The sequence below is a fragment of the Panulirus ornatus genome, chromosome 3 (assembly GCF_036320965.1).
Source record: "Panulirus ornatus isolate Po-2019 chromosome 3, ASM3632096v1, whole genome shotgun sequence".
Taxonomy (NCBI): Eukaryota; Metazoa; Arthropoda; class Malacostraca; order Decapoda; family Palinuridae; genus Panulirus; species Panulirus ornatus.
In genome coordinates, this window is record NC_092226.1 from 17096390 (window position 1) to 17109319 (window position 12930).

At 42.0% G+C, this 12930-nt stretch overlaps 1 protein-coding gene across 1 annotated transcript in view; it reads right to left on the reverse strand.

The window, feature by feature from the left end:
* The window catches only part of LOC139759419 (beta-1,4-glucuronyltransferase 1-like), a 58796-nt gene that overhangs the window by 23311 nt on the left and 22555 nt on the right, over positions 1-12930 (reverse strand). The window contains exons 3-4 of the mRNA XM_071681516.1: positions 2097-2301; positions 206-405 (exon numbers count right to left, since the gene is read on the reverse strand). Of these exons, the coding sequence (XP_071537617.1) occupies positions 206-405; positions 2097-2301 (405 nt within the window). The remainder of the gene's footprint in view (positions 1-205; positions 406-2096; positions 2302-12930) is intronic.

The following is a 12930-nucleotide window of genomic DNA, read 5'->3' on the forward strand; positions in this document are numbered from 1 at the left end:
TTTTTCATTATTCAATCAAACTTTAATACATAGGAGTATATGTGAGAAAGCTAATATAAAGATAAATTCAGATATGCTTGCTTACTACAAAAAGAAAGCTAATATAAAGGTAAATTCAGATATGCTTGCTTACTACAAAAAGAGGGCTAATATAAAGGTAAATTCAGATATGCTTGCTTACTACAAGTTTCAGTTTAACACTTACTTTTGACATTGGTACATTATGACACTTCGCACACACATTTTTGTGGAAAGGGATGGCATCTCCTTTTTGCAGCATTTTTTGAAGCTCACTTTTAGTTTCTGGGGCTGATACATTTTCCTTTACTTCAAATATTGAAAAGACATATACTCGTGGATTTGTTGTGTTAGATACATCTGGTTGCTTGAGCATCCTAAAGAATTCTGAAATACAATTACATGAATCAATGTAAAAAAGGTGAATTAAATGAGGAAACATACAAGACTGGGTAGCAGATACAAATGAATGTAGGGAAGATGACAAAATTTCGAATTTTAGAAAACGTACTGATGTACAGAGAAAACACCAAATTGAATAATTTTCTTATATCAACCTTCGGCCCCTTTTACAGGGCTATTGGAACTATATGGCTGCACTTCAATTGGTAGTATGGAAAGGATGGACTGCTTTGGAATAAGAAGTTTTTCAACAAGACTGCACTTCTTTGTGTCCACTGACAATAATACATCCATACTGAAGTTCGACTTTTCACTTGTGGTAACACCAATACTTTATTGTTTATAGAAGCACAACCATATTCAAATAACTAGTGAACCTTTGTTATAGTCTGAAAATCTTTTTGATGGACTTAACCAATACTATAGATGTCAGTAATAAAAGAAAAAAGATCACTTTTTCCCCTACATACTGTAGGGGAATGGACTTGAGCTCATCCACATAATAACTGAGTTAGTTTTCTGTTCATATTCAGTATAAACAGAAAAACTTCCCACATAGGTATCATGAGGATGGACTCTCATCCAATTATGTTAATGTGCAGAAAAAAAAAATGGGGTTTCCTCACTTACAACAAATGTCTTTCATACAAATAAAGTCCATCAAAATAATAAGATTTTTGACAAATGTATTCTAGCCATCCATGGTTTTTTGTCATGCTACTCTAGTTCCTGCAAAGTTACAAGAAAAATTATCAAAAGAAAGAAGTAACATTCAGTTTACATACAATATGAGAAAACCTAGCCAACTAACTGCTAGTGGTAGCCACCACAGATCCTAACTACCTATCCCAACCCTTCTAAATACATTTGTAAAAACTTTTTATATCACATATGTTGATCAAGTCACCTTCTGAGAAATGATACCATGTGTAAAGTGTCTTGTATGATACTGGGTCGTCACAAAACCCTAAGAAACCCCTTCGCTAACTAACCATCGGCTACCCACCAATGAAGAGGCCAGTTTTACCGACCAAGAAGCATTCATAGAAATGCTGCCTACAGGCATCCACAATCCTTTATCAACTGTCCCCCAAAACCCTATCTTCCCTATCCTTTGACCCACACCAATATCTACCCAATTCTAAAATGACATGGGGAATGGGTCACCTTTACTGTATGGTTTTCACAAAACCTGCCACACTTTGCACCTCATCCCCATCATATAAGAAGACTTTAGGTACATGGTGAATTTTTTGCCACCTCTGTGGGCCATGCTACTTACATTTTACACTTGATTTACAAGTGAAAGCAATTTGCCAGAGAGTCATATGCTCTCCTGAGTTTTTAATGTCAAATCTAAAGATGCTAATAACATGGAGTGTTAATATCTCAGCAAGTTAATATGAAGGAACTGTAGAGATGATAATAACATTATATGTGTACATTTCAGTAGGATAATAGAAAATAAAGTATGGATCATTCAGTTGAAGATACATATGTATGGAAGAGTGCAAAGACATATGATAATGAAGAGATTCTTGAAGTATTTCAGTAAAACTATATGATTTGGTGAATATCTCATTATGACAAAATTTTAAATAGTATCCTCGGGATTCTTTTTATATACATAAGACCTCTACTCTTAAGCATAACATTCCACTCACTAAAAAGCTCACCTGGAATGAAATTTATGGATGGATACAATTCCACATCAGAAGGGAAAACAAAGTAAGTTTGAACAGCTTGTCTGGCTGTATTTCTTGCAATGTTCACAGGATATAACAACTTCTTTCGTTGTCTATATGTAGTCACATTAGTCCATCGGGGTGGCTCCAGTGCACAGTCAACCTTTCTCTTCAAGAGTTCCTCAGTGGAGGGTATCTGAAATGAGAAAATTAATATATGAATATCTTCTTTTTTCCTCCTAAATCACCGTTTCCTCCATTAACGAGGTAGCACCAGGAACAGACGAGGAAAGGAGGCATGTGCTAATAAGAAATCTCAAGCTGTTACGTTCAATGCGTTGAAACTGTTAACTACTTTCTTTTAAAACTGTAGTGTAATTAAAACGCTTCTGGACTCGAGATAATCTTGGAAAATATCCCACAAAGCTTCTTCCTCAAGCTGTCAGATACCCGAGAAATACGAAACAAGCAATGAGACACTGTCCATAAAATGTAATAATTAATTACAGTCCTTAATGACTTCAAAATAATATTCCAAACCCAGATTGGTATTGAACAAGGAAAATAATCCTTATAATAAGGTTTTCATGTAAAACTATTCGGAAGAGTACCAAAATTTGCATGTAATAGTAACGGTTATTTTTCTTGCCCCTTATATTTTGTTATAAAACTGTAATATACTAAAACGTTTCTGTAACCGAAATATTCTTGGAAAATATCACCTAATGTTTTCCTTAGCCGGTAAATTATGTATATATATATATATATATATATATATATATATATATATATATATATATATATATAATGATACGTTATCGGTTATTATCATGCTTTTATTACCATGTAAACACAGATTGATTAAGTAAAGTTCAAAATCGAAATATGTTTATCTTAAGCTCAGTTTGCACTGTTAATGAATGAGAGAGAGAGAGAGTCTGTGTTTTACATGTGTTGCTTCGTCTCTTTTAACCCTGTATGTTTATACTATGTCTCTCTTCCTGTGTACAGATGTATTACATTTGCTTTGAAAGGAATTACATATGCATAAGTAGTCAACATACATGAATATATCGGTGTTATGTAAGCCATTCCAGTTTCCTATTAATGTTTATATACACCAACACAAGGAACACTAAGACATGGTGGCGATAGGAAGGCTAGAGGTCCCAATATATTGAAGTACTCATGTACTCTGTGAGGCATTACATGAGGAAAAGGAGAAAGTTACTGAACAGGAAAGATATTTAATAGTCTTTCAAAAGTGGAATGTGTTCCATCAGTATAAAGAAATATTGTCTCTCTCCACACACACCTTTTAAGGTCATCATTAGGAATTAAACTTACATGAAATTTATGGTTAATAAAAAATATATATATATAAGTAAAAGATAACGAAAAACACGCCAGACTCATCCTCACATTTCACTCAGCCTCAGACTTCAGTCTCTTCACGGTTCGCCATGAAGTTCACCCTTAGACTTCTGTCTTTCGGCTTCGTTTTGAAATTGATCGTCAGACTTGTGTCGTCCAACTTGGTTGTCACTATTGTGGGATGTAGTTGTTGGGCGTCGTAAGTTGTTGTACTGGTGACGATTTTCTCTGGGTCTTATGAGCCTATGTATATGAGCCACTGCCCTGTCCACGTCTCGCTCCCATCCGAGTACATGTATTTCCTTATACACTTCTCGTTTGTTAGGGACGTAGATGTCGACACAATGTTTCTTCCTAATACCGTCGACTATTTTGCCACCCCTGCCGATGATCCTGCTATGCAGTTTCTCATCAATAGGCAGCATATCCAGTACATGACCGGATGGCCACAATCTGGAGGGACGGTCCCGGTAGCTGACATTGGACACCAGAGAGAAAAGGTCTACTTCAGTAGGTTGATACAGCTGGAGTTCTTGCTGTATGTCGAGGCAGGCGTGAGTGACTGGTTCACGATCACCTGTTACCACTATATAGTTCTTATCATCACCGGGGAACGTAATGTTGACTTTGTGGCAGTCCTGTATGGCTGGAACGTTGATCTTAAGGTACTCATGTTCTGCAAGTGGCACCTCCATCCATTCTGTCCACCTTCTCTGTCGAGATGGGACAGGCTTACGTTCCTTGGGTGATGGGACAGGTTTCTTTTCCTTGGGAACCCTGGTTGATGGGACAGGCTTCTTTTCCTTGGGACCCTTGGGTGGGACAGGCTGCCGTTCCTTAGGTGATGGGACAGGCTGCCGTTCCTTACGTGATGGGACAGGCTGCTGTTCCTTACGTGATGGGACAGGCTGCCGTTCCTTAGGAACCCTAGTTGATGGGACAGGTTTCTTTTCCTTGGGACCCTTGGGTGGGACAGGCTGCCGTTCCTTAGGTGATGGGACAGGCTGCCGTTCCTTAGGTGATGGGACAGGCTGCCGTTCCTTAGGAACCCTAGTTGATGGGACAGGTTTCTTTTCCTTGGGACCCTTGGGTGGGACAGGCTACCGTTCCTTAGGTGATGGGACAGGCTGCCGTTCCTTAGGTGATGGGACAGGCTGCCGTTCCTTACGTGATGGGACAGGTTTCTTTTCCTTGGGACCCTTGGGTGGGACAGGCTGCTGTTCCTTGGGACCCTTGGGTGGGACAGGCTGCTGTTCCTTGGGGCCCTTGGGTGGGACAGGCTGCTGTTCCTTGGGTGATGGGACAGGCTTCTTTTCCCTGGGAACCTTGGGTGGGACAGGCTGCCGTTCCTTGGGTGATGGGACAGGCTGCTGTTCCTTGGGTGATGGGACAGGCTGCTGTTCCTTGGGTGATGGGACAGGCTTCCTTTCCTTGGGAACCTTGGGTGATGGGTCAGGCTGCCGTTCCTTGGGTGATGGGTCAGGCTGCCGTTCCTTGGGTGATGGGACAGGCTGCCGTTCCTTGGGTGATGGGACAGGCCTTTGTTTCTTGGGCGGTTGTACAGCCTCTCTAGTCACCTGCTGGACTGGGAGAGGTGCAACAGTTGCCCTAACCTTCCTTACCAAGAAGGCCATCACCCAGCATGCCATATGCTTCACCAGTGCCATTTGAGCACAAAGGTAAATGCCGGCGTAAACGACCACCGCCACACTCAGGAAGAAGCTGACCAAGAGCTGCAGGATGAGGGTCATGGTCTTGGGCTCCTCCACAGGCTGGGACACCAGGTCCTCAAGGATCCGCACGTTCTTGAAGAGACGGTGAAGACGCCATACGTCACCCAGGGTCGGGGTGGAGACGTGTGATGCCGCCTCCACCGGTGAGGCGAAGTCCTTCACCTTCACCAGACCCAAGAGAGGGAGTTTGAGGGCGTACGTGTGTGTGTGTCTTTCCTCCAGGATAGAGAGTAGCTTCCTCTGCTACCTGACGAAGACGTTGGACAGGAACCAGGGTACGATCACGCTCACGACCACGAGGCACACAACCACCAAGATGCTACAGTAGATTCTATATTTATTCATGTTATATTTATTTATTTTCATTTCAAATAATAAATTGTGTTTCTACTAAGACGGAAGATACGACATTTGTTAAGAAAGAGAATATGATGGTTGACGAACCCGGAACTGCAGGGTGGCGGCGGCGGAGGAGGAGGAGGTGATGATAGGTCTTTGTCCACCTTCAGGAGTGTGTTAGAGAAGATCATCATGACTATACCCTGTTCACTCAGATCTGATAGCTGGGACATAGAAACTTTGTAGTTAAGATGCCTGATTGGCTCATGCAACACCCAGGGAACGAGGTAAATCTACCATATTTCTTAAACACATATATATTCATAATTTTAAAGGCAAGTGTTATGAGAGCAGCTGAGTGAGTGAGTTAGCAGAATTGATGCACGAGACCGGGTTATAGTGATGGGTGATTTGAATGCAAAGGTGAGTAATGTGGCAGTTGAGGGAATAATTGGTGTACATGGGATGTTCAGTGTTGTAAATGGAAATGATGAAGAGCTTGTAGATATGTGTGCTGAAGAAGGACCGGTGATTGGGAACTCCTGGTTCAAAAAGAGAGATATACTTAAGTATACGTATGTAAATAGGAGAGATGGCCAGAGAGCGTTATTGGATTACGTGTTAATTGATAGGCACGTGAAAGTGAGACTTTTGAATGTTAATGTGCTGAGAGATGAAACGGGAGGGATGTCTGATCATTATCTTGTGGAGGCGAAGGTGAAGATTTGTGGAGGTTTTCAGAAAAGAAGAGAGAATGTTGGGGTGGAGAAAGTGATGAGAGTAAGTGAGCTTGGGAAGGAGACTTATGTGAGGAAGTACCAGGAGAGACTGAGTAAAGAATTGAAAAAGGTGAGAGCAAAGGATGTAAGGGGAGTGGGGGAGGAATGAGATGTATTTAGGGAAGCAGTGATGGCTTGCGCAAAAGATGCTTGTGGCATGAGAAGCGTGGGAGGTGGGCAGATTAGAAAGGGTTTTGAGTGGTTGGATGAAGAAGTAAGATTATTAATGAAAGAGAAGAGAGAGGCATTTGGACGATTCTTGTAGGGAAATAGTGCAAATGGCTGGGAGATGTATATAAGAAAGAGGCAGGAGGTCAAGAGAAAGGTGCAAGAGGTGAAAAAGAGGGCAAATGAGAGTTGGGGTGAGAGAGTATCATTAAATTTTAGGGAGAATAAAAAGATGTTTTAGAAGGGGTAACTAAAGTGCGTAAGACAAGAGAACAAATGAAAATATCGGTGAAGGGGGCCAATGGGGAGGTAGTAACAAGTAGTGGTGATGTGAGAAGTATATGGAATGAGTATTTTGAAGATTTGTTGAATGTGTTAGATGACAGAGTGGCAGATATAGGGTGTTTTGGTCGAGGTGGTGTGCGAAGTGAGTGTTAGGGAGAATGATTTGGTAAACAGAGAAGAGGTGGTGAAAGCTTTGCGTTAGATGAAAGCCGGTAAGGCGGTAAGTTTAGATGGTATTGCAATGGAATTTATCAAAAAAGGGGGTGACTGTGTTGTTGACTGGTTGGTAAGGATATTTAATGTATGTATGGCTCATGGTGAAGTGCCTGAGGATTGGCGGAATGCATGTATAGTGCCATTGTCCAAAGGCAAAGGGGATAAAAGTGAGTGCTCAAATTACTGAGGTATAAGTTTGTTGAGTATTCCTGGGAAATTATATGGGAGGGTACTAATTGAGAGGGTGAAGACATGTACAGAGCATCAGATAGGGGAAGAGCAGTGTGGTTTCAGAAGTGGTAGAGGATGTGTGGATCAGGTGTTTGCTTTGAAGAATGTATGTGAGAAATACTTAGAAAAACAAATGGATTTGTATGTAGCTTTTATGGATCTGGGGAAGGCATATGATAGAGTTGCTAGAGATGCTCTGTGGAAGGTTTTGAGGATATGTGGTTTGGGAGGCAAGTTGCTAGAAGCAGTGAAAGGTTTTAATCGAGGATGTAAGGCATGTATACGAGTAGCAAGAGAGGAAAGTGATTGGTTCTCAGTGAATGTCGGTTTGCGGCAGGGTTGCATGATGTCACCATGGTTGTTTAGTTTGTTTATGGATGGGATTGTTAGGGAGGTAAATGCATGAATTTTGGAGAGATCATGAGAGGCAAGTGTTTTGGGAGCAGCTGAGTGAGTGTGTTAGCAGCTTTGATGCACGGGACCGGGTTATAGTGATGGGTGATTTGAATGCAAAGGTGAGTAATGTGGCAGTTGAGGGAATAATTGGTATACATGGGATGTTCAGTGTTGTAAATGGAAATGGTGAAGAGCGTGTAGATATGTGTGCTGAAAAAGGACCGGTGATTGGTAACAACTGGTTCAAAAAGAGAGATATACTTAAGTATACGTATGTAAATAGGAGAGATGGCCAGAAAGCGTTATTGGATTGCGTGTTAATTGATAGGGACGTGAAAGAGAGACTTTTGGATGTTAATGTGCTGAGAGGTGAAACTGGAGGGATGTCTGATCATTATCTTGTGGAGGCGAAGGTGAAGATTTGAAGAGGTTTTCAGAAAAGAAGAGAGAATGTTGGGGTGGAGAAAGTGATGAGAGTAAGTGAGCTTGGGAAGGAGACTTATGTGAGGAAGTACCAGGAGAGACTGAGTGCAGAATTGAAAAAGGTGAGAGCAAAGGATGTAAGGGGAGTGGGGGAGGAATGAGATGTATTTAGGGAAGCAGTGATGGCTTGCGCAAAAGATGCTTGTGGCATGAGAAGCGTGGGAGGTGGGCAGATTAGAAAGCGTAGCGAGTGGTGGGATGAAGAAGTAAGATTATTAGTGAAAGAGAAGGACGATTCTTGTAGGGAGATAGTGTAAATGGCTGGGAGATGTATCGAAGAAAGATTGAGAAGGTCAAGAGAAAGGCACAAGAGGTGAAAAAGAGGGCAAATAAGAGTTGGGGAGAATAAAAAGGTGCTTTGCAAGGAGGTAAAGAAAGTGAGTAAGACAACAGAACAAATGGAACATCAGCGAAGGGGGCTAATGGGGAGGTAATAACAAGTAGTGGTGATGTGAGTAGATGGAGTTAGTATTTTGAAGGTTTCTTGAATGTGTTAGATGACAGAGTGGCAGATACAGGGTAGGTCTTGGTCGAGGTGGTGTGCGTAGGGAGAGGGTTAGGGAGAATGATTAGGTAAACATAGAAGAGGTAGTGAAAGCTTTGCGGAAGATGAAAGCCAGCAAGGTCGCGGGTTTTGATGGTATTGCAGTGTAATTTATTAAAAAAGGGGGTGACTGTGTTGTTGACTGGTTGGTAAGGATATTTCATGTATGTATGGCTCATGGTGAAGTGCTAGAGGATTGGTGCAATGCATGCATAGTGCCATTGTACAAAGCACTATTTTTTCATGCGGAATGAGAATATTGGGTTGAAATATATATATATATATATATATATATATATATATATATATATATATATATATATATATATATATATATATATATACCGAGGTAGCGCAAGGAAACAGATGGAACAATGGCCCAGCCCACCCACATACACATGTATATACATACACATCCACACACGCACATATACATACTTATTCATTTTAACATATATATATATATATATATATATATATATATATATATATATATATATATATATATATATATACACATGTACAAAATTCACACTTCCTACCTTTATTCATTTCCGTCGCCACCCCGCCACACATGAAATGACAACCTCCTCCCCCCACACGTGCGCGAGGTAGCGCTAGGAAAGGTCAACAAAGGCCACATTCCTTCACACTCAGTCGCTAGCTGTCATGTATAATGCATCGAAACCACAGCTCCCTTTCCACATCCAGGCCCCACAAACTTTCCACATGCTTCACATGCCCTGGTTCAATCCACTGGTAGCACGTCGACCCCGATGTACTACATCGTTCCAATTCACTCTATTCCTTGCACGCCTTTCATCCTCCTGCATGTTCAGGCCCCGAGCCCTAAAAACCTTCTTCACTCCATCCTACCACCTCCAATTTGGTCTCCCTCTTCTCCTCGTTCCCTCCACCTCTGATACATATATCCTCTTTGTCAATCTTTCCTCACTCATTCTCTCCATGTGACCAAACCATTTCAACACACCCTCTTCTGCTCTCTCAACCACACTCTTTATTACCACACTTACCCTTTCATTACTTACTCGATCTAACCACCTTAAACATCTCATTTCCAACACATCCACCCTCCTTCGCACAACCCTATCTATAGCCCACGCCTGGAAACCATATAACATTGTTGGAATCACTATTCCTTCAAACATACCCATTTTTGCTTTCCGAGATAATGTTCTCCCATTCCACACATTTTTCAACGCTCCCAGAACTTTCGCCCCCTCCACCACCCTGTGACTCACTTCCGCTTCCATGGTTCCATCCGCTGACAAATCCACTCCCACATATCTAAAACACTTCACTTACTCCAAATTTCTCCATTCAAACTTACCTTCCAGTTGACTTGTCCCTCAACCCTACTGTACCTAATAACCTTGCTCTTTTTCACATTTATTCTTAGCTTTCTTCTTTCACACACTTTACCAAACTCAGTCACCAGATTCTGCAGTTTCTCACTCGAATCAGCCACCAGCGCTGTATCATCAGCGAACAACAGCTGATTCACTTCCCAAGCCCTCTCGTTCACAACAGACTGCATACTTGCCCCTCTCTCCAAAATTCATGCATTTACCTCCCTAAGAATCCCACCCATAAACAAACTAAACAACCATGGTGACATCATGCAACCCTGCCGCAAACCGACATTCACTGAGAACCAATCACTTTCCTCTCTTGCTACTCGTATACATGCCTTACATCACCTTTGCATTCAAATCACCCATCACTATAACCCGGTCCCGTGCATCAAAGCTGCTAACACACTCACTCAGCTGCTTCCAAAACACTTGCCTCTCATGATCTCTCCAAAATTCATGCATTTACCTCCCTAACAATCCCATCCATAAACAAACTAAACAACCATGGTGACATCATGCAACCCTGCCGCAAACCGACATTCACTGAGAACCAATCACTTTCCTCTCTTGCTACTCGTATACATGCCTTACATCCTCGATTAAAACCTTTCACTGCTTCTAGCAACTTGCCTCCCAAACCACATATCCTCAAAACCTTCCACAGAGCATCTCTAGCAACTCTATCATATGCCTTCCCCAGATCCATAAAAGCTACATACAAATCCATTTGTTTTTCTAAGTATTTCTCACATACATTCTTCAAAGCAAACACCTGATCCACACATCCTCTACCTCTTCTGAAACCACACTGCCCTTCCCCTATCTGATGCTCTGTACATGCCTTCACCCTCTCAATTAGTACCCTCCCATATAATTTCCCAGGAATACTCAACAAACTTATACCTCAGTAATTTGAGCACTCACTTTTATCCCCTTTGCCTTTGGACAATGGCACTATACATGCATTCCGCCAATCCTCAGGCACTTCACCATGAGCCATACATACATTAAATATCCTTACCAACCAGTCAACAACACAGTCACCCCCTTTTTTGATAAATTCCATTGCAATACCATCTAAACCTACCGCCTTACCGGCTTTCATCTAACGCAAAGCTTTCACTATCTCTTCTCTGTTTACCAAATCATTCTCCCTAACACTCTCACTTCGCACACCACCTCGACCAAAACACCCTATATCTGCCACTCTATCATCTAACACATTCAACAAATCTTCAAAATACTCATTCCATATACTTCTCACATCACCACTACTTGTTACTACCTCCCCATTGGCCCCCTTCACCGATATTTTCGTTTGTTCTCTTGTCTTACGCACTTTAGTTACCCCTTCTAAAACATCTTTTTATTCTCCCTAAAATTTAATGATACTCTCTCACCCCAACTCTCATTTGCCCTCTTTTTCACCTCTTGCACCTTTCTCTTGACCTCCTGCCTCTTTCTTATATACATCTCCCAGCCATTTGCACTATTTCCCTACAAGAATCGTCCAAATGCCTCTCTCTTCTCTTTCATTAATAATCTTACTTCTTCATCCCACCACTCACAACCCTTTCTAATCTGCCCACCTCCCACGCTTCTCATGCCACAAGCATCTTTTGCGCAAGCCATCACTGCTTCCCTAAATACATCTCATTCCTCCCCCACTCCCCTTACATCCTTTGCTCTCACCTTTTTCAATTCTGCACTCAGTCTCTCCTGGTACTTCCTCACTTAAGTCTCCTTCCCAAGCTCACTTACTCTCATCACTTTCTCCACCCCAACATTCTCTCTTCTTTTCTGAAAACCTCTGCAAATCTTCACCTTCGCCTCCACAAGATAATGATCAGACATCCCTCCCGTTTCATCTCTCAGCACATTAACTTTCAAAAGAGTCACTTTCACGTGCCTATCAATTAACACGTAATCCAATAACGCTCTCTGGCCATCTCTCCTATTTACATACGTATACTTAAGTATATCTCTCTTTTTGAGCCAGGAGTTCCCAATCACCTGTCCTTCTTCAGCACACATATCTACAAGCTCTTCATCATTTCCATTTACAACACTGAACATCCCATGAACACCAATTATTCCCTCAACTGCCACATTACTCACCTTTGCATTCAAATCACCCATCACTATAACCCGGTCTCGTGCATCAATTCTGCTAACTCACTCACTCAGCTGCTCTCATAACACTTGCCTTTAAAATTATGAATATATCTGTGTTTAAGAAATATGGTAGATTTACCTCGTTCCCTGGGTGTTGCATGAGCCAATCAGCCATCTTAACTACAACGTTTCTATGTCCCAGCTATCAGATCTGAGTGAACAGGGTATAGTCATGATGATCTTCTCTAACCCACTCCTGAAGGTGGACAAAGACCTATCATCACCTCCTCCTCCTCCGCCGCCGCCACCCTGCAGTTCCGGGTTCGTCAACCATCATATTCTCTTTCTTAACAAATGTCGTATCTTCCGTCTTAGTAGAAACACAATTTATTATTTGAAATGAAAATAAATAAATATAACATGAATAAATATAGAATCTACTGTAGCATCTTGGTGGTTGTGTGCCTCGTGGTCGTGAGCGTGATCGTACCCTGGTTCCTGTCCAACGTCTTCGTCAGGTAGCAGAGGAAGCTACTCTCTATCCTGGAGGAAAGACACACACACACGTACGCCCTCAAACTCCCTCTCTTGGGTCTGGTGAAGGTGAAGGACTTCGCCTCACCGGTGGAGGCGGCATCACACGTCTCCACCCCGACCCTGGGTGACGTATGGCGTCTTCACCGTCTCTTCAAGAACGTGCGGATCCTTGAGGACCTGGTGTCCCAGCCTGTGGAGGAGCCCAAGACCATGACCCTCATCCTGCAGCTCTTGGTCAGCTTCTTCCTG